The sequence below is a fragment of the Merops nubicus genome, unplaced genomic scaffold (assembly GCF_000691845.1).
Source record: "Merops nubicus isolate BGI_N331 unplaced genomic scaffold, ASM69184v1 scaffold24009, whole genome shotgun sequence".
Lineage (NCBI taxonomy): Eukaryota > Metazoa > Chordata > Aves > Coraciiformes > Meropidae > Merops > Merops nubicus.
In genome coordinates, this window is record NW_008633379.1 from 8,883 (window position 1) to 33,810 (window position 24,928).

Here is a 24,928-nt window from a genome sequence, read left to right on the forward strand (position 1 = left end):
GAACACTTGAAACAAGTTTCTGCAGATGCTTGTGTTGGCCACTAAATCTTCCCTTGTCACTACTGGGCTTCCAGTCGCTGCTGAGGACAGCAACAGTGCAGCTCTGAATGACCTATTACATAGAGTATGTGTGGATAATGAGTAACTAGCTATGAATAACATTATTAAATAAAGCCCCAAAACCTGCACACAGCCCTTTGTGGGGGAAGGACGTTATTGTACTTCATTGTGCATGTTCTGTAGATGTCTTCTGTGAACTGGCTTTGCTCTGGGCCAGAGCCTGACCCCAGGATGGGCATGGAGCAAGGAGCACTGTGATCAATGCTCCAAGTGTCCCCTCAACAGCTGATAAAATTGCCAGGATTTGGCCCAGTGTCAGGCTCAGACGTGGTGATGCTAATAGTTTAAGTGTGGTTTTTGTTTTCTAGGAGGGCTAGAAAATAGGTGTTACTGTGTGCAGCACTTACAGTAAGCTCTGCACCGAGTAACTTGTGCTAGATTCTCTTCTCCAGAGCCACATCCTTTCAGTTTCTGTAATTATTGAAGGAAATTCTTCTGGTCAGCTGTGCTTGTAATTGCTGCAGGTAAAACTGGAACAAATTAATTCATGGAATTTTCCCTTGTTTGTTTGTAGAATTCTACTCTGATCTTGTTGAATTTAATAATTTCTAGCTACTTCTTCCTGTGGCTTACTGACCTGCATGAAGACTTTTCATTTGGCAGTGGGCAGGAATGAGTGTGGATAAAGCTATGCTTTCAGGTTGTCTCTGGCCAAGGAAAGCTACAGCTGTTGGTTTTGACTTGTCATTTTTGTTTTATGAATGGAAATGTGCTAACATTTCTTGAATTGTCCACTGAGTAGGATCAGTAGTTCTAGGGGGAGTAATGCTGCCCGCTGTTACAGTGACAAAAAGCAGTATTTTCTGTGGATAACATTCCACTGACCAAATAAACCCATTTTTTGCTGTTTTACTTATGAAATGATGTCATCAAAACTTGTGATACTGGTATTTTTGTTCTGTAATCTCGGGAGGGCAAGGGTAGCTTTGACCTGTTGCTGGGTCCTTCCCACTTGCAGGCTGCAGTGGCCACGTGCCGGGGCTCAGCCGAGCTCCCGTGGGGCTGGAGGACATCGGGGCTGTCCTCCTCTGAGGTCTGTGTGCGTGAGCCAGGCTGAGGGGAGGAAGGGGAGGAATCGATTCTTGGTGAACAACCATCTGTACTAGAAAGAGTTCCTTGCCTCCAGTGATGGATGGACAGTGATGAGATTTCTCTCTCTCCTTTTAACTCCAGCAGAACAGTGAGGCCAAGTTTGGTATGATACCATGGAAGGGCAGCACAACCATCCACATCATTTAGGGGACCAGAACAACCCACTCTGCAAGCTGCCAGGGCAGGAGTACCAGCATGATCCTCAGGTGAGTGTGTGTGTCCCTTTAATCTTTCTCCTTCTGTGTTTTCTTCCCTTCCTTTTATAAAGCTCGATAGATTTCTAAGCACTTACCCTTTTCCCCCCCTGTTTTATTTATAATGTAGCTATAGTAGTTTCAGTGTATATCCAGTTTAAGATTCTGCCAACCAGCTAGAGTTTCCTGAATCCATTTTTTTGATGATGATCAGAGGAAAAGGAAATAGATTGCATTTTGCTTAAAGCAAGTATTTTTAAATCACCTTATAAAAACATGTGCTGTGTTGGCTTTCTCTTTTGAATGTTTGAAGAAAAGGCCAAAGGAAAACAGTCGATTGTGTAAGTGAATAAATGTATTATATCCCCCTTTTATAGTTTAGTAGTAAATGCTGGAGAGGTGATTACCCAATACAAGAAGTAGTTTGTGCTATGTGAAGCTGTAGGCTCTCTGACCTCATCTCCTGTGAGTCTCTGGAACCTCTCCCACAGTGTAGTTTGTCTGTGCTGTAACCCAGTTCAGTATAAGAGCCTCTCTCTCTCTCTCTCTCTCTCTCTCTCTTTCTGAACAGGGGTTAGACCTGTATTCAGAAGAATGTCGATACCTTCATAAAACTTGTATTTGGTGAATTCTGGCTGCTTGCCTTTCTTGGACTGTTTGTTTATCAGAATAGTTCAGTTTTACCTGTATGTATGTTACAGAGTAAACAAAAAGCTTCTCAGAAGAGCTGTCAGAAAGAAGACAACTGTGGTGTAGCATGACCTTGGGGAGGGGGCTGTGGGTGTTACTGTGTCATTCCAAACCCCTGCTCCAGGGGTGATCAAACTGAAAGTGCTCGTTAGGAGGAACAGTTACCAAAACATAGCCTAGGACTTGCAGAAGGGGCGAGTTGCTTCCACAGAGCACAGCAATGAATGTACCTTACACAGCACTGCTGGGGAAGAACGTCGTATGGAGCAAAGCCCCCCTCTCCTAATGTAGCAATTTGTCATATTAAGTCATTTAATAATAATTGAATCCCCTTGATTAATCTCCTAGAATTAGCCAGTTGCATTTTGAGCAATTAGGGTTAATTACTGCCTCATTTGGCAGGATAGAGCCCCTGTAATTATTTCATGAACAAGATTAGGAAGTGTTCCTGTGCAGCAGATACATTCATGGCATCTTGGAGCACATGTTAGAATTTGTAATGACATAGTTAAGCGTAATTAGTAGCTAATAATCTATGTTCTGCTGCTACACTGATGCTGAGTGGGCTCATTTTGCTGTATGGTCATTGTTCAGGGAAACCTCCCCTCAACTGTTAATATCTGAGTTGTGTTAATGGAGCTCTCGGAGTATATTAGCTGTTCTGAGAATGATCTAGTTTGGAATTAGGATTGCAGAAAGACTTTCTTTGATATTGCTGTTAAAATAAAATTTTAAGAAAGCTGAATAACAAAAATATACAGTCTGTCAGAGAATTGGGGGGGGAGTCTCTTTGTCAGAGTTTAGAAATTAACAAAAATGGGACTGTTCAGAGGGCAGGCTGCCTTACACTGATGATGTGATATGATTGCTTCGTACGTATTTCTGGTTTTCCATTTTGCAGGAACACAAATATATATAATTTCCAATTTTCTTATACCTATTACCTGGAAAAATCCAAAATTACATTATTTTGTTCTTCAGAAGATAAAAGTAGTGCAGACATGCTATATAACAGCTTGTGGAAGACAGACCGGTTTGGGATGGAAAAATCGTCCAAACTGGTCTTACAAGAAATGTCATGAATGACAGATAAAAGCTTAAGCAGAAAAACTAGAACTTAAGCTTTTGAAGTCTTGATGAGGGGGGGTTTTTGTATGGAGTGGCCCTTCTTCCTTCCAGCCCTTCCATTCAAAAGTGCTGCCACCCCCAGAAAGACCAGACCAACAGTGGGCTCCTCTAGTAGGAACCTTTCCTATAATTATGCTGCTTCCTAAATCTGTTGTGGTGTGGTGGCGTTTTTTGGGGGATCATTTTTGTGCTGTTTTGGTTTTGTTTTCATTATGACAAAGGTTTTATTTCTCTTTTATAACTTGGTAGTGTAGAGCTGTAAGTGAGTGTATCAGACTTTTCTTTCTGTCTTTACTGTCATTTAGTAATAACATGACACTTCCAAGTAATGCTTCATATTTAGAAGTTTTCTAGAGTAAGTGAATATATAAATATATAAAAAAACCACAAAACCACCAACAGCAGCAACAAAAAAAAAAACAACCATCAAAAACCAACCCACAGTTGTAGCTTCTGTGGGGTTACCCCACATTACCCCGATGAAGTTTGTCAGCAAGAGGCCCAGTTGTTTTCAGTCCTGTTCCAGAGTGAAAGTGTCAATTAAGTCTCTAGATTACTTACTGTTTATAGCAGTAAGCAATCAAACTTATTTAGTAGTAAGTCAATGATATAAAAATATGGATCTGTAATTTTTTACTTAGTCTGCCTACTAAATAAACACAGTAACTCACTTTTAATCAACCCTTTTATATACTCACACAGCTCAGCAGCAGAGCATTTCATGATAGTCTGTGAACTGAAGGTAGATTTGAACTGGTCACCTAGCAGCAAAGGCTCTTCAGTTTACCCTTTTCTGAAGTGCTTAGGTGATTTTGTGTATTAATGTTAATTTCTTTGTAAATATTGCCTTGGTCTACTATTTTCAAGTTGGTGTTCTCTCTCCTTGTTACAAGCTAGTATAAATATCTACTAATAGGGATGCTAAAACTTCAAAATAAGTTCTTCAGGAAGCTTTAAATTCTAGGTTACAGGTTAGGTTATGGCTATTGTATGACCGTGGGCTAGATTTGAAGCTGCAGATTGAAAAATCTGATGTATTTTTCAGTAATTATTTGACTACCACTACCTGTTTGAAGGATAACCTGTATTTTAAGAGCTTCCTCATCTCTTGTGAACTTAGAAGTTCTTTTTCTAACCAGTCTGTTCTAATGTCTCATGAACTCACACTGGAATTTCACCCTCAAAGTATGCAGAATCCATTTCAGGTAGGCATTATTGAATGGAGATGGGTGTATAATTTGGGACATCATAAAGAGGTTTGACACACTGATGTTGATATTAAATCAAATAAATCATTGCTCATGATGTCTACGTGTGCAACTGGCAAGGCTGAAGCTTCCCCATCTACTGCCACAGATGTCTTTTAAAGGTGAAATTAGTTTACGGCAAATGTCACTCAGATGAAGTATGAGCTTCAGAAGCAAGGAAAACGTTCCTTTAAAATTAATGATGCATTGCAAATATCAGGAAAAAAACTCATATCCAGTATAAAGATAATTAAAATTCAGGTCAGAAGTGTATGACTTAGTCGGGCTAAATTTTTTAATGAGATTTCAGAAAATTAATTGGGCGAGTATGTTTTTACTCATCTAAAGAGTATTTCATTTCCTAGCTCTACAGAAAAGATGCTTTCAGTGGCATCTGAAGATTGTAGTGTCTGACTTTTTAACTGTTGGTTAGCCAATCTTTAAAATATTTTAGACTGATTACGAATAATCTAAGTGTCTCATGACCTTGTAGCCATTTGTGCACACTGCCTAGTGCTGGTTTTCCACATGCCAATCAGACAGCAGTACAGCACTGACTCTAATTAACATTATCACTCTGGGTTTATATACTGTGCAATTAGCAGTGAACGCTCCCCTTTTTTTCAGCTCATTCAGGCTTATTTTTCTTTCTCTGGGAGGAGCAGGCATGCAGATATTGCTCTGCTACATGTTAGTGTTTTACTGATACTTTTATCTTCAGTCTTTCAGTACCCTCCTATGCCTGAAATGTTGGGTTAGAGGCTGCAGGAAAGGCTGCTTGCAAAGTTTTTTTAGGACTGTTCAGGTTTTCCCCAGCTCTTAACTAATTACAAAGAGGTAAATTTATTGGCCAAACATTCATTATCTTGGAGATTGAAAGTCTTTCTACAGAACAGGTTTTCTTCTTTCCAGTTGTAAACTTTGGTGTGTTTGTATTCTTGCACGCTCAGAGTTGCCTGTGCTCAGGTGCCTCTGGTAGCACTGTGACAGACATCCCCAAAAATGTGGAGGGAGAGGAATTAGAAGCTACATCCTGTCACCACAGAGCAAACACGTAGCAAGGAACTTATCCAATGCTGTCATCCTCTATGTGCTTGGGTTGCTTTACAATCTGGTATTATAGAGACTCCTATTAACCTTTAATTAAGTTCCTTATCCTTGCAGCATATCTGTGCAGGTGCATTACAACGTAATAAAACAGACATTTTCATTTAATTGGATTTTTTTTACTATTGCAAAACCTTACTAATTTTTATTTTGCAGAAAGTCTTGTGACAGGTCAAAATTTGAGGCTGAAAGTATTGTGACAAGGACTGTCCTTGCAGACTCCTGCCAGCTTTGAAATGTTCGCTCTCGCATCAGTGATTACATCTAAAAGAGGACGTCTATGCCAGAGATGGTGTCCAGAATGGCTTGTTCTTGGAATAATCTCTGCATTTCTTCTTAAAAATGAATAGCCTCTTTATTCAAATGGGGATTAATTGACTTCAATCTTTAGCCTTTTTTTTTTTTTTTTTTTAAATGGAGTGATAGAAGAATGAGACTTCATTGTGTGGATGAAGAGAACAGCCTTTGTCTCAAAACTAGTTCTTCCCAGACTGTTCCCTTCCTGTGGCTGCCCTGGGAACAGAAATGTGCAAACAGCCCAGTTTTCGTAGTATCTTTATAGGTCTGGTGGTTGGAAGCCTTGGTTGGTTGTTTTTTTCCTCTCCCGTTTTTCTTACTATTTCTTTTAAAAATTCAATTTCCATCATTAACCTTGAAACCTATTCTGCTCAGACAGTGGCTTGATTTTATTGGGTTCATGCAGACCTGAACCCTTCACTGAGCCTGAATCTGTCATGGAAATGAGAAAATCCATTTTTGATGAACAGATTTGAAGATGATGGTGGTATCTAATTTTACACACAATTTATATTTGTATATGAAAACTGAGATTTGCAGAAACAAAGATGACAGTTTCTTTGAATGAATGGGTGTTGGTTCTTTGACAGCTTTATGAAAAGTTGTAGTGGCTACATGTGGAAGGACTTGGAAGAAAGAATTGTTTGCTTTGTCAAAAGTCATGAAATAAGTGAAATGTATGTGAGGCCAGACTATAGGGTGTTCTGAGGAGGTGGGTATTTCTGAGCTATTCTAAATGTGTCCTTGTATTTAGAAGAGTCACCTGCTTAGGCTGAAGTACAGTAAAGCATAAGAGAAGGTTAGTTTTGGAGAGGCGTGTGGGGAGCTGTGCCCTGATCGATAGGAGCTTCCTGGTATTGCTGGGTCCAGCCTGAGCATGCTCTCTGGTACACACTGTAATCAAACATCTTCTAGCCTCCATGAAAGCTCCATTACTTTAATTAGGTCTGATAGGTTGTGATAGCAAATGCAAATCTAGGTCATTGCATATGTAAATGTGCAGCTGTACTCTTGGAGGATGCCAGAACATATCAGCTAAGGTGTCCAGTCATCACCCAGCATTAACTCCAGCATGGCAAGCAGACTTTATGTGCTAACCATGTGGAAGTGGTTAGGACACACATATACACCCTGTCACTTGCCTAACATTTATTTATATTTTCAAGTTAAGAAGTTGCTAGATACTTCCTGGCATGTGCTTAAAATATTAATTTACACTTAAAGACTCTTGGTTTAAACACACAATTTAATGATTTATGAAGGGCAAAGGGTACCGTCCTTAATTGCAGCATGGATTTGCTCCACAAAAAGAAAGTTTTGTGGTAGTTGCTTCATAAAATCACGTTAGAACTGCGGCTTCTATTGTGAATGTTAACTCCAAGGTAGAACAGCTTTTACTCAAGCTTTCTTTACTAATCAAGAAGAGCGTGGCTCAGGAGGCACACGTTCCTAGTTAAGGGAATGCTTTGATTCCTTTCCAGTTTTTAATGAGGAAAAAATGTTTTGTAGTTCTATATACTGACACCTTTGTTTTGGCTGGGTAAAGTGATTTGACTAGACAGCTCAAATAATTTGTGTAGTAGCTTATATGTAAAAAAGCTGGGAAGTGGAGATGTTCCCAGCTAGGTCCTGGTCAGGTTGAACAAACATTTGTCTTCCTCGTGCACAAAATGCACACATCCCAGTATTTGTTAGTGCTCCCTGGGATAAGGTGAGAATTCCTATAAATACTAATGCAAATGCTAAAGCAGCCTTCTTATTTGTGTAGGGTTTTGTTCGTTAATTGAAATTTTTATTGAGCCATCTTTAGCATAGAGAAATGAAAACAGTTCCTCATAGTATGAGAATATTTAAATGCTTGTGACAGAAAAATTTACCTGTGGCCTTGGCATTTCAAAAATAATTACTTGAAGTGTCGTTTCTTCTGAAAAGGAGTGAGTTTGCTCTTTTAGGGAACTTAAACTGAGAAAGCTGGTAATTGATGGCCTGGAGTTAAATTTTCATTTATGTGCCTACTTGACTTAGCAGCATTGGCTGGACAGTGTTGCATTTTTGTCTTCTCTGGAGTTGGTAACTGCCTGAGCCTTTCAGTTCAGCACCAGTCCTCTGTGTTCATTCCTGCAGAGCTTTATCCTCTAGGTCCTCAACAGCTGACGCAGGGCAGTGGTGTGGAAGTGCAGGAGAGGCTCCAGCAACAAACAGCCTTTTGCTGCCAGAGACATGAGGGGAAAGATGACAGCAAAAAGATCTCGTAGTCTTTTCACTGTCTGGGCTGTGATTTGTATCTGCAGCTCTGTATCATCAGCATTTATAAAACATCATCATTTTTCTCGTGTGCCTGCAGCAGAATAGCTTTTGTTGTAGGGATTTCTCCTGTTTGTTGTGGTAAAGGTGCTGTAAAGGTGGTTTTCAAAATAGCTTGTCTTGGTTGATTGACACAGTTGATGGGTCAGAAATTACTATTTATGGGACTTCATTGGTGAATTTTCTTAAATTCTGAATTTTACAACTTTATTTAAAAACCTTTGCCAAATAACTGTGATTGTAGTTCAGAGTGGCACAGACACCTTGGGTTCTGGAAGCTTTTTGAAGTGTCTGATTGATACTTTTTATTGTTTATTGAATGCTGGTTGTTTTTATTTGTGTTGCAAAGAAAATGAGTCCAAACTTACTTGTTTAAATAAATACAGGCTGTAAGAGCTCCTCACGCTGTCTGGAATGTAGCGCTGGCGGAAGGTGCTGCACTGAAAGCTTTACCTGCATTCTGAATCTTAGTTCCAGCCCTACTCCTCTGTGTTAGGAAATTACAGTGGTAGCAGTAGTCAGCTCCTTAAAACTTGCAGTACTGGGGACCTGCTCTCCCTGGACTCCTGTGGTGGGGTTGTCTGCTGGAGGTGCAGCAGTAGGTGATGGCTGTGTCCCTGGGAAGACCCCCTGCTGCTGGGGTCTACCTGTCTGTTTGTGGGTTTTGATGGGAACTCTGAAATGCTTCAAGATGCTAAAGCTTAAAAATATTCTACTTGGTGTGCATGGCAACTTTAATAGTTTCTTGTTTAAACATTGGTTAGCAGCCACGTTAATTATCAAAGAGACCAGAGTGGCTCTGGGGAGCAGTCCCTGCAGCCTGTGGAGTGTGTGATCTGCACCACGCTGTGTCTACCTGCCTGGCTGTTTACCTGAGAGTGCCCAGGAGCAGGCACCAGCAGCTCCCCCGTGGCACAAGCAGGCAAAGTTGACAAGAGGGTGTGTAACTAGGGAGACAGTAGTTTGGGACTAATTAGTTCCTTACACGGAAGGCAAGACTTTAAATATTTTTTAAAAAAGGAAATAATAATGACTTTTAATTAGTAATGTAATAAAACGTTACTAATAGATTTACTAGGAATTAATACCTTTATGTTCAGAATTATCTACAGGCTGATCAAACTAGGTTAAACTGACCATCAGCAGGGGAGCAAGAGGATGTGCATGTTTGACCATCTCCACTGTTCTGTGCATTTTTTGGTAGCCATTAGTAGTTTCAGGCTTTGGCTTGTCTCTGCTGGAACGTGTGTATGCTCGTGGCTGTGTGCTGGGCTGTGGTGTGGTGGCTGCTCTGGTACAGCATTGGCTGAAGTGAAGGAAGAAAATTGAAGGGTGGGAAAGGAAAGCCAGACTGCTCCATTGTCCACCAAATCAATGCCAGATTTCATTGTCTTTCCTGCTGGGCAGTCCTTACTGTTAGGAATTTATCTTCCTGAATATGATGAGTCATAGAAACCTCTAGTTTGAGGTCATAAAGAAGACTAATAATGCAAATTCACTCTTTTGCATCACTTTTTTGTAGTCCATTGATTTAATTTCTTTTGGCTCGAGCAGAGACACTTAACGACGTACCCGTATCGCTGCACGCTGGCCGACTTCCAGGTGGAGAAGAAGATTGGACGAGGACAATTCAGTGAAGTCTACAAAGCAACTTGTCTTCTGGACAGAAAACCTGTGGCATTAAAGAAGGTTCAGGTGAGCATTTAAGTTCAGAGTCTTTAGCAAACAGAATGGAATGTTTTCAGTGTTGACGCAGGTTATTTTGGGTCTGATAACCCTTTCAGTGTTCTTTCATCTGCAGTAATAATGTAACAAAATGGTTTCTAAATAGAGTTTAAGGTTTGAGAACACTGGGTGATGTAGTTTGGTATTTTTACATTTAAAAATAAATGCACTGCCACAGTCCTGGAGCTGGGAGACTGCAGTCCAGCACAAGAACTGTCACAGCACAAGAGCACAAAAGGGGAAAGTGCCTGTGCTTGCTGATGGAGTTTTAGAAGAGTTTCTGAAAAACCTCCATGCAAGCAGTACAGTTTGTAACTTGGCTTAAAGTGCTGTGCAGTGTTCAGAACTGCATATTCTTTGAAGAAATTTGTCTTTAATCTTTCAACAGATCCTTTAAGCTTCTGTTTCTGGTGGCTTTATGATTATTACAGAATGAATGTTAGTGCTCAATGTTATTGTTAATTATTACAGAGAAAGCAGTGGAAGCTCTATCTCTGTTTAAGAGAAAAAAGTAAACATTTTGTCTTTCATTTGCCACATGAAGTTAATAGTAACTAAACTAAGTCTGTTGAAAATCACAACAGCAAATTCACAAACTAGTGTCTTTATTTTTCATGCTGCTTGAAATATTGCTAACAGGTTCTAAAATTAATTTTACCCTATCACTAGCCCTTTAGTAGTTTTAAAATAAAGAACATATTGATCTTTTTTCAACCTGGGGACTGTGTGTATACTCATTATGGTGGAGGGTATACAAATTGGGAGGAAAGACCAATTTTTTGTTAAAATACAAAATTCTTTTGTGTTGCCTCATTTACCTCTTCTGTGTGTTTGTCTCTGAAGATTTTTGAAATGATGGATGCCAAGGCTAGGCAAGATTGCATTAAAGAGATTGACCTCTTGAAGGTAAGAATTTTTACAATGACCTTTTGTGTTTCTTGTTTTGTGGAAAAAAAAAAAATGTTTTCAGTTTGGCAACAATCATTTACCTTTTATTGCAAATAAAGCTTATATAGCACACACAGTGATCTGAACACAGTGCTTTCTTTTGCAAGCTAGAATGCCTACATGGTGCAAGAGTTTTCTCTTAAAGCTTAATTTCATTGGGTTTTCTGCCTATAGCCCAAGGAATCTATTAAAAATCATTCTGTCATAAAAAACACAAGTACCCCTCTTGCAGAGAGACATGTAAATTCTGCCCTTTATGTGCTTTGATCTGTTTGTCATTTTAAAATAAACTAATTAATGAACTGGCTAAATGGGAAACAGTTTTGCATGTGCATGTCGTGTGTGTGTATGTATATGTATCACACATGAAAAATGGTAGTTTAGTGAAAGGCTCAAACCAGAAGGGTAGGTAGGGGGTGTCAGTGGTTAAACCAAGTAGTGATTTTTTTCCATCTCAGTAATTTATTATGAAGATAGGCGTTGCATTTTAAATATCTGTTTTGAGTATCTGCAACTGATTGTAGAAGGCTAAAATTTTAGTTTAGCTAGTCAAATTTAATTCTGAAAATACAAAATAATTAATTTTAGGTATTTCTATTTAAATGTCCATTTATATTCATGCAGTTGTGGACAGAGCTTGAGTCTGCTAGCTGTAGTCAAGGCACACAAGATGAACATGGAGATAGCAGCTTGGCTGAATGTGGTCCAGCTGCTTGACACTCATGGAGGAAAGTAATGCCAGCATTAACAGGCAAAAGAGAATTGGTGATGTTTTGGGGTTCTAGGTAATCCAAGCAGTTTTGTCTTGAACTCTGATTACAGAAAATGTCATAAACTTGCACTGGATTTATTCAGAGCAGAATGTGGAAATTGAGTAGAGTCAGAGGAAGTTATTATTTTGGTCACCGAGGTGAAGTGCATGGCTGCCTTGCAGTTGTCTAGTGTCTGGCCACACAGTAGGGGGTGTTCATACTTCTAAACTTCATGCTACTTCTAGATTCTGGTGTTTAGTCTGCAGCATTTACATTACTATGAATTACCTCGGTAGGGCTGTAATGGGTGCTCGGGCTGCCCGCGCTCGCTCCGTCAGAGGTGGCCCTAACCCTAAACCTCCCACTGCCCTGGCTGGCAGTGCTGCTGTGCCCACACGCCAGGCCTTGACCACCATCACTCTTCTGGGGTGCATTAAAGAAACGTTGCTAACCCCAGGTAAAGTGCTCGTAATGTTTTGTGCATTTAAGGATTTGTGGGAACTTTCATTCTGAGAAAAGAGAATTCCGGTAGCTTTTTCCATGCTCTCAGTTATATCATAGTTATTAGGAAAACAAAACCAAAACAAGACAAAACCAGAGTCAATATATTCATTTGAAATAAGTCTGACTAAAGGAAGAGTGGAAAATGGAAGTTTGGTGTATCCAGCATGGTCTACCTGGCTGTTCTGGGAAAACAGAGGTCAGAGGTCAGTGAATTGTAGAAAAAAATTGTACTTCTGCATTCCCATTCCTTCAGGGGTGGTATCAGCCCCTGCTGCTGCAAGGGAGGAGTCCTGGGAGATCTGCTCTTCTAAAGGGCTACCACAGAATTTAGTGTGGTGGCATGGGCATTTTGTTTGTTTGCTTTTAATTTTATACAACTTCATCCTAATAGAAGAAACCTTCTTTAGATCTAACGAATTTCTTTAAATCAGTGCAAACCATCAGTAGAAGGTGTGTGCAGTCTCACAAAAAAGATACCTGAATTCTTTGTGTCGATGAAGCAGTGCTTGGGTCTGAGTCAGTGGAGCTTTGTCCCACGCAGTCAGTGAAGTAGAAGCTGGGGTGCAGAACAGCAGAGGGGCCAGTGCAGGAGCTCTCCCGGGGCTGGCTGGTCTTCACTCCCCAGTACGGTTGTGGTGTTTAGAGTTGTGCTTTGTTAGTACGTGCTGCTGAGGCTTTGAAAAAGGCTTGTCTGGCTGCTTGCACTGCCCCAAGCCTTTGGGAGCTTGGGAGCCAGTTCCAGTCGGAGCATCCTGAAGAGGACAGGAAGTGTCTCTGCAGTGCCCAGTGTTGGGGAGGGCACCCGGCTGTGCGGGGGGTGTCGGGCGCTGTTCTGCTCCTGGCCTTGGCTCCTCTTTCACTGCAAGTTGGTCATTGATCGGTGTACGTGAGAGCAGATGTTTAAAAGAAATTTCAACAGAAATGGTGGGCTGTGCTCTTTATTTATTTATTTATTTGCTTGGGCTTGTGGGAATGTTCTTCTCCTGATGCTGGCACAGGGATCCCATTAGCGCTAATGCGAGCTAGTGTCGAGGCATCGCAGAGGAGAATCTGTCCCCAGTGTGCATGCAGAGCACAGTGATTAGTGTGATGGATCAGAGCACTGTTCCTTTCTGCTCTGTAACCCCTGGAATGGACGGGTTCAGTCACAGCTGTTCAGTAGATGAAATGCTCACTTTAGTAGTTTCTAAATCTACTGCATTTCTATGAGCACGAGAGAAAGATAATCTAAAGCAAGCTGAGAGAGTAAATAGATCTAGATACTACATAATCTTTTAAGCAATTGCAGTTTTTCACTTTAAGAAATTAAGGTATAAAAAATTTGTATTTGTATCTTTCTTAATTTAGTCCTGTGAGTACATGATAACAGTCAAAAGATACAATTTTTTAAGAAGCATAGAAGGAAAAAAAAAATCAGTTGTTAGTATAAAAAGCAGCTTAACTGAAATGGAAAAAAGGTAATTAGTAGATGCAAGTGTGAATAATCAGAAAAATAAACTGATGTGTGCAATTTGTGCATTATTTTCCTCCATCAGAGTTTTAACTCTGTTCTCCTAAGTATCAAAGAGACCTCAAGGAGTGGTATAATGAATAGTTGTTTTTTGCTTATGTTTAAAGGGGAGAAAAAACAGTTGTTGCTTAACAGAGCTTCATTCAGGACATTGCTTTTGAATATTTTGTGAGTTTATGGTAGGAGAGGTTGTTTAGCACTATTTTTGGGTTGTATTGTTCTTTACTCAAGACACTGAAGCTGTGCCTGCATTAAGTGGTAACTCCAGGCACAGTTTGTAGTTGTATCTGTTGTGAACTGTTTTGCATCACGGTTACAGGAGCAGTACAGGTGTTGTTTCTTGGAGTTGTTACTACAGCGTTACAACGTTTTTTCTTGCATTCCCTCTATCTGCAGCAACTGAACCACCCCAATATAATTAAGTATTTGGATTCTTTTATTGAAGATAATGAACTTAATATTGTCCTGGAACTGGCCGATGCTGGTGATCTCTCTCAGATGATTAAGGTAAGAGACACAGGTTGGTTGGGGTGAGGACAACCATGCTAGAAGCACTTTTATTCTCCTTGCAGCTTTGTACAACCAAGGGTGCTTCCAGAGGCTAACCTGAAGTGTCTGGTGGCATTTTAAGTAGGCCAGGCTATGCCACTAGCTTCTGGTCGCTGTTTTGGAAGGGAGCAAGCCTCTGTATGGTTTGATGGGGTGTATGTGTTATTTGCAAAGGTGATTTGTCCGGTCTGTGACTGATGGGGACGTGCAATTATTGTTAGATTTGCTATTCACATAGCCTGGCTGCCACTCCAAAGACATTCAAGAAGTGTATTGACTTTCTTTGCAGTGGGGATTTGGTTTTGAGAAAATGTTTCAAGTACTTGTTCTTCTTTTATGTTGCTCTTAGGAATACTTGTATTGCTGCAAACCAGCTTTAGTTAAGCTGTTACCACCTGCTTTTATATTTTCTTTGACATGTTAATCTTTAGACATACATCCCTTGTGAGAACAGATGTGTTATATCATGTTTGTTAGCACTCTCAACCTTCTCTCCATGTTTTACCTGATTTTTGCCATCATTATTCTGTAATTATCATAAATGAATGTTTGGAAAGTTCTCCTCCTCCTTGTTGTCACAGTTAAAATATCTTATTAACAGATTTGTTTTCTTTGCCAGCAGAACTATGAGGCACTAGGCCAAAGGCTGTCAAACAAGTTACCCATTTAGTCCGTAGTCAACGGCTAAATTTACAGTATTTGTGCAAATCTGCTCGGGCTCACAGTAGAGTCCCCGTGGGTGAGCAAGCTGGGAGCAGGCTGGGGGAAGCACCCCAATATTCCAGGTGTGGCCTCAGTCCCCAGGCGCTCTGGAGCAGGAGCGGTGGTGGGACGAGCCTGGGGCACAGGGCTTGTGAGGCCTGGGAGAGCAGGAGCTGGGGCTGGGGGCACCCGGGGGCATGCAGGGGCTCTGCTTGCTTTTTAAATCTTAGCTTAGAAACAGTTTTAACTATATAATTGTGAGATATCATCATATAAACTATTTGCCTTTTTTTGTTGTTGTTGTAGGTTTTAGCCTTCCCTACTAATACACAAGTTAATTTATCTGTCTGGGTTGGTTTTCGAAAGTTTCTTTACTTTGTGTCATGATAGGTAGGAGTTACATTTTCCAAAACATAATTTGCAGATTCTTAGATGGGTAACATATACAGTGCTGTACCTTGAGTTCTTTCTGCCAGCACTCCCTGCCTGGTCTGTTCTCCCCCGTGTTTATCTCGGGCATGAAGAGGATGCACTAGTTTTTTTTCAGGGTCATATAAATTGTGTTTTTCCATTGACATGAGTCATGGAATGATTTATTTTTTTTAATGGGGCAGAAAAAAAAAAAAATGACCAAAAAAAAAAATCTCCTCCTAAATATAGCTTTAAAGAAGTGGAGTTTTCCTGCCTGGCCCTCTGTGTCACCCCCCCACCCCACCCCACCCGTCCCTTGGGAATCTAAGCTTATGTGAGGATTTTCAGTTTCAGCGAGGTGGTAAGAACAGCAGTAACAACACTCTGAAGGTGCAAGAGTGATAAAAACAGGGACTGTCTTTGTCACGCCCCTGGTGCCTGCATTATTTATGAGGTATTGTAAAGCTGATGTAAGAGTGCTGCAGGATAACCCACTGGAGAGCTGGGACTCCTTGTAAATGTCAGGCGAATCTTATTGGACATGACATTTAGAAAATTATCACTTGTGGTCTTGCATATCCACTCTTAAATACTTTAATGAGAATGAAATAATTTTATTGTGTATATAACACTTTATCCCTCACCCTCTGCAATTCCTCTGTGCTCTCTATCAAGTTTTGGTTTGAAACTGTTGCAATCTGTCAGATTTGCTGCCTGGGGAATTGCAGGGTCCTGCCCCTTCACAGCTGATCTGCAAAAGAAAATTTGCCATTATGCGAGTGAAACACGAACCAGTAACAGCATCTCACATAAAATATAAAACGTGACAATGGACATCAGATGTCTGTACTGAGAGGAAAAAGCACAAGATACAGAAAGGGGCAACAACTGATTCCCTTCCTTTATTCTTGCTCGTGAGTGCTGCTGGTGGAAATTCTCAAGGGTACGATGCAGAACAACTGCAGTTGTAGTGTGCCAGAAGGGTGTGCAGCTTCCCAGAGACTGTCGTTAGCCAGAGACATCTACTGTATCAAAGGATGAAGATAAATATTAAATCTCTGGAAGCGTTCTGCAAGTGCATTTTGTTAATGCTGTGGCTGAAGAGCTGGCTGGGTGTCTAGCCCAGGAGGGAGCAGAGAGGAGCCAGGGACTGGTTGCCCTAAGAGGGGCGGTTTTGGGGTGCCATGGAGGAGGCGATGGCCCCTTGCCTGGGGCAGACTCAGCTGTGGTGCCTTTCTGAGATGGGGAGAGAAGCTGAAGGTAGCGTTCAGCCTTCACTGGAATGTGCAGCTGGTAATTTATTCCTGCAATAAGTTGCTCTTAAATAAATTTGTGCCAATGCACACAAGGCGCTCCTGTTGCAGAGCTGCGTGCCTCTTGAGCAGCAGTGTCTTTCAGAATCACTAGAGATAGTTCAGTTAATTTAGTATTCCTATTATGTATGAAATAGAATATATAATTCGACCTGATCACAGAAGAAACACTGTATAGATACTTTATTGATGCTCTGGCTGCCTTTTAAGAAGGGAGACCAGATTACCTTGTTGTTAGTGTGTACAATAATGAGTGTTTACAAGATTCTTTTTTTTTAATGGTCTTTTGTTACTTAAGGCAAAATATTTGAGACATTTGTTGTTTTGAGGCATTAAATATGTTTTGCAAGGTAATTAAGGAGATTAATGCTAATTATAATTGGTGTCCATTCAAAAATGTCAAACCTATTTAAGCGTATTTTTCTTAATAGTTGTTAATTAGTGAACTGCACTGAAGTTTGCATAGAGTGAGAGAAGGAGTTAAAAGCTAATCAGAGGAAAAGTCATGCTGCTGCAGATCTGGAAGGCATGAGCAACCAGCAGCTGACTAACACACGAGTCAAATATGTTGCTTTTTCACTGATCTTTTATTTATTTCCTCCCACAGTATTTTAAAAAGCAGAAACGGTTAATCCCGGAAAGGACGGTGTGGAAATATTTTGTGCAGTTATGCAGTGCAGTTGAACACATGCACTCCCGCAGGGTGATGCACAGAGGTAACATTAATTCAGTCTCTTTTCACTGAATAATAATATAATGTTCCAATTAGTAAGCGCCTACATTCAAAAACAATTATGCTGATGTTCAGCCAATGCATGTTTAGAGAGGCTGGAGCTTGCAAGATGGATTTCTCCTTCTGTCTCTTTGCCTCATTGTTAAAGGATTCAGTCCGAAGTGAGGGTGGTATTAAGAAGATGAGCTGCTTTGTATTCCAGACACTGATGTTAACTAGAAGTGTCAAACTTGCCATTAGAAAAGTGTCAGAAGTAAAATGCTGAGACTACTGGATACAGTGAACTCTAAGGAATAGTCTTCATTATGTTAGCTGTGACCTTAGAGATTTTAGAAGAGTTTTTCTGTCTTGCAAGCTTTTCTGAAATATTCATATAAATATGTCCCACACTCTCATAATCTGTTTTCTAGTTTTATTAAAAAATTTTGAATCTCTTGTCTTAGAACATCTCCTAACTTTGAACTCTGTCCAAAGATTACGTTGCTTTCTCCAGAATAAATGAAATGCTTTGTGAAGGACTTGACCCAGGAAATGCAAATATCCCAAAAGGCACCAATACCAGCCTCTGCTGCTTGTTAGTTCCTTTCTCCTTTGAAGTACTGAATTCTTCATTGTTTTTTTTTTCAGCACTGTGATTTCATTTTCACTCCCTTGCTTGTCCCTGAGTTAGGTCTGTAATTGGTGGGTGAAGTTTGAAGCCTTGCACATTTAGTTTGCTTTAACATGAGGAAGGAGCTTCACTGACTCGATCCTGACATGACTTCATGGGAAACTTGGGTTCTAGTAATTTTTCCACCTCATGAACAGACTGTGCTGTGTGGAGTCCAGAATTTATGTATATGTGGGACAATAATTAGCCCATGGTGTGAGGAGACAATGATGGGCAGTGTGGTATCCTGTACAAAATGATCATTTCCACAGAGAAACAGACATAAATCTTTGATTTCTGTCAGGTAAAGAGATTGCCTTTATTCTGTCCTGCTGTTTCCTCCATTTTCCCTCATTGGTATGTCTTGTGTGTTGGGAAACATACTCTGATTTTTGCATATGTGCAGAGCTTGAAGTCTTGGAAAATTCAGCCTATCAAAGCTCTAAAGAAACGTGGTTTTGCTGGAGCTTCTTCTGTACAGAGAGTGCTCCAGGCTATATTTTTATTGCAGTAAAAGAACCAAATAACCTTTTGTGGCTTTGACCTTTTACCTTTTTTTTTTTTTTTTTTCCCAGACATAAAACCAGCCAACGTGTTTATCACAGCCACAGGGGTGGTGAAGCTGGGAGATCTTGGATTAGGCCGTTTTTTTAGTTCTAAAACCACTGCAGCACATTCCTTAGGTAAGAAGGTACTTGCAGATGTTAAGAAAGCACTGCTAGACAGTTGTCAGCTGTGGTGTTCAAAAGAAGTGTTGTCTGTCCTCCTGCTGTGGCAGAGGCTTGATCTGCTGGATGCATCCTGTATTTTCTGTGATACGTATTTTAAATACTCTTTGTATGAAATTAATAGGTATTTTTTTATTTAAAACTCCACTTGATAACTTTTTTGGGGCAGGCCTAGCCTGGTACATGTATGATTTATAGCAGGTGTGCAAACACAGCTTTTCCACTCCACATAGCATCTTTGCCTGGACTCTGCTTGCTGGAGTTAAGTGGTACACCACCACCACTTTCAGCAGATGCTGGTCAGCTGTCATGCCCTGAACAGGGTTGTGACTGTCATCTGAAGTGAGGGGAGTGTGCAAAGCCCTCACAGTTCATCTCTTCCAAAAAGGGACTTCACCTGAAACTCAGCTTGGGCTTTAAAAACCCAAGTCATCTTCTGTTTTTCTGTGAATTCCACCTATCTCAAGGTTGTTTTCCTGCTCTGCTGTCAGTGCAGGCAATTGTCCTTGCCAAAGCACAGTGCTTGTTTTTATTTGTATTGAATTGTCCTGTTTCCAGACTCTCCTTCTTGCAGTCACTTTGAATTTTATTCTTCACCATGCAGCACTTTGGTTCATCCCAGCTGCCCGTGACCTGCAAAGGCAGCAGCATGGCCATGGTCCTGTGTCAGTGCCTGTGTCCAGCAGCACTACAGCTGTTGGCTGTCTTGCAGGACTTCACGTGAAGGAGCCTTTACTTTGACAGTGAACTGCTTCTCCAGCTAACTTTGCAGCCTAAGTAGTTTCATGTAGACAGATTTAAGAGTTTGCTTATACATAAAGTTACACAAGATATTGATAAAAGCATTAAAATTGTAACACATCTGTTGCATCTTTTTCCTTCCTCCTGAAGCCTCTTACCCCATATCATGGAAAAAATAAATGTCATCTATCATGATGTTTTGTGGGCTAGTCATGATGATGATGATTTTATTTTTTTTTGAGTGTTTTATAAGTCACATGATTATACTCCCAGCATTTTTCTGGGAATGGAAATTAAGTTGACTAGTTCAGAGCATCTGGGCTCCTCTCCCTCATTTTTACCATTAGCAGTAATTACAATGCTGTACAAAAATATACAAGTATATGCAGTTCATTCTTTAAGTCTTACAGCATAAAGTATTTCATAATGATGTTGGTAACTTCATGAAAGGTGGCTGAGTTTCTGTTTTTATTAATAGGTCTCAATTTTTTGAGTCCCAATGGCACTTCCATGTCACAGCAGCAAAAGAGCCTTGACTTTTAGTGCAATATTTAATCTCTGTTATGTTTAGCTTTCACAGCTGATTTTGAAACTGTTTAGATGTTTATTGCATTATTTTCCTTTGTGCAATTCCTTTCATGGAGTGTGAGTCTTGCTCAGTTGTTTATTATATTTGTACAAACTTAATTGATAGTAGTCACCAGCAACACTGGGGCTTCTCAGTGCACAAGACAGGAAGATAGATGCCTTGTTTTGTCTGTTTTAAAAAAAAAAAAGAACCCATTTCTACAGTTTACTTTCATTAAATATTAGATTTCCCTTTGTGTCAGAAGCTACACACTCTAAATAGATTAAAATAAATCCTCTTCACAGAAAGTTATGGTCAGATCATCTGAACAGGCAAAAATATGATCATGTCTAATTATATGATCTTACCTAGTTTGACTGCTGCACTTATTATACTAATAAGAATAAATTGGGGCTTGGAAATTGGCTGCGCACGTAAGCCAAGCTTGTGACCTCTGCCAGGGTGGGTTGCTCTTTCTCAATTGAGAACGCTCATGTAGGAAGAGTTAACCCTCTTCTGCACAGCCCTTGTCCTTCCTCAAACCAGCAGCATCCTGGGCACAGGAGAAGGTGCAACGCAGTGAGGGAGCAGCAGCAAGTGTTGCTGGAGACAGTCTGTTGTGTCGTGGGAGGGATGGACACACCACTGGTTCCAGCGGTTCTTGTATCCAAGTAAAAACAACACTTTAACAGTCAAAAAACACGCAGACTTGAAGCTTTTTTTTTTTGTAATTTGCCAGACACACAGGTTTTGAAGCAGCAGGAAATCCACTGATCTTGGTTTTGTTTTAATTAAGACATTTGTTTAAGTAGCTGTGAGTGATGAACCCCCTGCAAGCCAGAGCGTGGTGCCCGTGTGGGCCCCGGCTGCGATGCCGGGTGCTGCCCGTAGCCGCGTTGCCCCGGCAACCGCCCCACCATCGCCTCCCTGGCTGCTGACCCATGAAGCCAACGCGGCTTATGCAAATATATTCATCTCTTTTTTTCTCTTCCGTTGTATTTGCTAGCATCAGACTGGCATAAAAGGGCGTTAGGCAGCACCACGACCCGTCTGACAGGTGTAGCGCTGGGCCGCGGCAGGAATGGGAGCCGTAATTAGAGCAAGGAACAGAATCCACGTCAGATGAATTACCAGGCAGCAGATCATATTTGTCAGGAAGGATTGCATACATAAAAATTAAGTGACAGTACACGCCGGGGTAATGAAAGGAAAATGAAGGATTTGCCCGTGCACAGGTGGCGGGAGGCCAGCGCCTGGCTGGCGCGGCGGCAGAGCCCGGCCCCTGGAAACCTCCACGGGCAGCGCTGCGAGGGGGGAACGTGGACACCTCCTGTCCCACGGGGGGACACAAGTGAGCTGGGAGGGACACCAGGAACCAGCTGGGGCTGCGGGTGAATTCACCAGGTGGGACCTCTGCTGCCACGTTCCCTTTTCCTTGTGTGACCTGTGGGAGAAGACAGGAGCTACTTCTCCATAGGGGAGAGCTCTTCATGCACAGGCTTTACCAGAAAACTCCTGTGTTCCAAGGTAATGAGCGTAGCTAAGGTGTGTGTTACTGCTTACCGGTACAACATGGTGGCTTATCAACCTTCCTTCCCTAATTTAAGCTGCCCTATGGCAGAAGCACCAAGATTCAGCTTAATGGAGATGGACTCATGTATCACAGAAAATTCATGCTACTGTGAGATGTAGGAGGGAACAGGGGGACAATTCAGCATGAAGTGAGGAGGAATTTTTTTTTTTTTTTAGTGTTTTCAGTACCAACTATTTTCTTGAAAAACTTTGACTATTTTTTTGCACTTTATAGTGGGAATATTTTACTACATTAATAGGCTGGGGTTTTTTAAGTTATTTTTTCCCTTCATTTGTATATATGTTTGGTAGGGTTTTTTTGCCAGAGGAGCTATATGATCCCTCTTTGACAGTCTGTTTCACTACAGACAATGACTTAACTCAGGGCTTTGCACCCAGTGATGATGAAATGGCACGGGGCTGCTGGAGCTGGGGTGTGTTTCACCATGTGGTTTGGGCTGATTTCATAGCACTGGTGTGAGATGTGCTTCCAGGTGTCATCTCTTTAACTTGAGATTTAATAGGGCTAGGAGTAATTTTTTGGTCTGTTTTTAATGGTTGATTACACTCAACATATAGACCATATTTCAAAATGTCAGAGACTTTAGAAAGTTTAACTGTAAGCTGCTGAATTTTGTTTTACTAGGAGTTGTAATAAATATAGAGAGTTTCCATTAATGTTAAAATGGGTATCTTTATTGTAAACTGGTATAATGCCTGTTTTAGCCAAATCAGTGTAACACTATCCACAGCTCCTGATTGGTGTTACATTTTGCACAGAAAAGAGAAAAGGAAAGAAGAAAGAAGTCCTAAAACCAAAGAACAATCTTTCAGTTTGGAGCGGATGATTTATTATTTACTCTTGGACAAGAATAAACTTGGAGCAGCTTTTCCTTTTGGGGGATGCATGTAGGTCAAAGCCTCCCAGTTTAGAACATGCAGACAGCCGTGGATTGGAGTACGTGGGGTGTTCCGTGTTCCTTCTGGTTTCTCGTTGGATGTGAGGGTGAACAGGCAGTAACTGCAGTTGTGAGAAGAGCTTTTTTATAAATGGACTATTTGTCTTGATTTCTGTTTTTTTCTTTTGCTTGCCAAGCCAGTTTGCCATCTGAAACAAGATCACCAGACCTGAAGGGGCTAGTAAGCAGGACATGTTAAGAAAAAAACAAACACAAGAAATCTACTTAATTTCAACAGCCAATATCCTGTGCATTTTGAGAAAATCTGGCTTTTTGGTCTGTGCCTGTAGTACAGTATGTGTAGAAGAAAAGATTGCCACAGAACTACTGTAGGTGCAGTCTGCCTACGTTTAAAAAAAAAAAAAAAAAAACCAACACAGAACTACTATGAGGGCTCCAGTAGGATTATATTTGTAATTAAATACTAATAAGAAAAAGAACTCAGAGCTTAGAGCAACAGGTCTTGTAAAAACAGTTGCAATATTATGCACAAAATACTTACTTATTCTCTTTTGTAAGAATAAGTTGATTCAATCTTCCCCCCTGCCTTGAAACAATTGGTGGGGGTACCTCACACTGGGATTTGGGGGAATTTAAATAATATTTTAGTGCCTTTGACCACTGTTTCACTTAAGCTAATTCCCGAAAGTTGAGCTAATTCCCAAATTGTCCTTCTGGGAAAAGACCTCAGCCTTCTTATTGGTAACACAGCCCAAGTAATGCAAATGTGTAGAAACAGATACTTAAGAGCTAGGTTCCTTTTAATAATGCTGTAAGTGTTTCTTGGTAACCTACAAGCCTGTCTGGAGAGATGAGACAGGTGAGGGTTGTAGACTTTCATTTTCAACATCGCTTCCCTCCTGTGTTTGCACCACCAGATATTATTAAAACATACTAAAATATCATTCTCAACTCTGTGTGTGCTTGTGGAATATGCACGTGTATTACATATTAAAACTAAGCTAAAAGTTTTGGAAATACTTTATTATTATTTTAAAAGCTGGGTGTGTTTTTGTTGTTCATGGATGGCATCTCAGTTTTTTTGAGCAGAGTTCTTTGCCTTTTTCATTTGTAATGAGCATGTTTCAAAAATCACAAGTATTTCAAAACATTGCAAAGTTTGTTTTGACAGGAGTGGAACATCTCTAGAACTAAGGAATGCTTTAATCAGCATTACCCCTTTGAGGTCCATGTTGCGCTCTGATATCTCTTGGTTTGAAACTGGGAATAGTCTGTAAAGATACAATAAAGGTCAGAATTTGTTAGGTTCTTTCATATGCAGAACTCTGTTCCCTGCTGTGAGAAGGAAGAGTGATAGATTCAGAAACACTGTTCAGCTCAGTTGTAAAGATCAGCTGGAAGGTGCTGGTGAAGGTAGAACAATAAAAGCTTTCCTTATCACTGCTTCTTGTACTTTGCAGCCAAATATGGCTTTGGAGTTTGATTAACTTCAAGAGATGCCTTTGTTTTTTTAATAGCATTTAAAAAAACCCAACATGCAGAACCTATTAAAATATTGAGAAATACTTTGCACTGATTTCAGTCTAATGACAGTCTGCCTAGAGGTGTGGGAGAGCTGCCGCTGCAAGGTCTTAAATTCAGTGATTGAGACTCTGATGGAGCCTCCTAAAAGCATGAAACAGATTTTCTCTTGTTTCTGCCTGTGAGCAGCTGAGGATGAATTTCATAGGAAGCATTGATCCTGGACGTTTGCCCAGGGAGAAGCTCTACAGAATATAATCCTGTGTGTGACTGTAGTAACCCTGCTGCCAGTGCTTTCACAACAACAAAACTGCTTCAAGCTGAAGAACTTTTTCAGAAGGGGTGAGCATGATCTTCCCTGTGTGGTGGAGGACCCGCTGAGTGCAGCAGTGACGGAGCTCTTCACCTGGGTGTTCCTGGGGCAGACGTGGGAATCCGGCTCAGAGTACCTCTGTGTACTGGTAGCTGTAGTTGCACAGGTTGGATTTGTATTTTGGCCTCTATATGAGAGGAGAAGAGCTTGAATTTTATTTCTGAAAAAAATGTTTTTGCTGCCTTTGTGTGTTTTCCTGGTGAAACAAGATTCTGCGCTGAATCTGCCCGGAAGCAATTAGCATCTCCCTGCCCTGGGTGTTGCAGACAGGCAGAGCTGTGCTGGTCCGTGGGGGTGCTGTAGCTGTGCACACAGGCAGTGCTGGGGAGGGTGGGCAGGAACGTTGTTCTGCTGTTGCTGGAGCGGGCTGATACTCAAGTGAAGTGTTTTGACTTTCAGGAATAGAGTGGAAAAGTGCTTGCCTAGTCATAATCTTCTCTATGTTTTGAGACCTTTATAACTTTAAAGGCATTGCTCTACCACCTGGTGATTAATATTGAATCAGAGCAATATTTTATATCTTCAGCAGG

The 24,928-nt window shown here is 40.8% G+C and overlaps 1 protein-coding gene across 1 annotated transcript in view; it reads left to right on the top strand.

The window, feature by feature from the left end:
- The first annotated feature begins 1,325 nt into the window (after window positions 1-1,325).
- Window positions 1,326-24,928, top strand: part of NEK6 (NIMA-related kinase 6) — a 37,427-nt gene continuing 13,824 nt past the window's right edge. Inside the window, exons 1-6 of the mRNA XM_008948247.1 lie at window positions 1,326-1,418; window positions 9,734-9,874; window positions 10,748-10,810; window positions 14,015-14,125; window positions 17,201-17,309; window positions 18,551-18,658. Coding sequence (XP_008946495.1) covers window positions 1,326-1,418; window positions 9,734-9,874; window positions 10,748-10,810; window positions 14,015-14,125; window positions 17,201-17,309; window positions 18,551-18,658 — 625 coding nt within the window. The remainder of the gene's footprint in view (window positions 1,419-9,733; window positions 9,875-10,747; window positions 10,811-14,014; window positions 14,126-17,200; window positions 17,310-18,550; window positions 18,659-24,928) is intronic.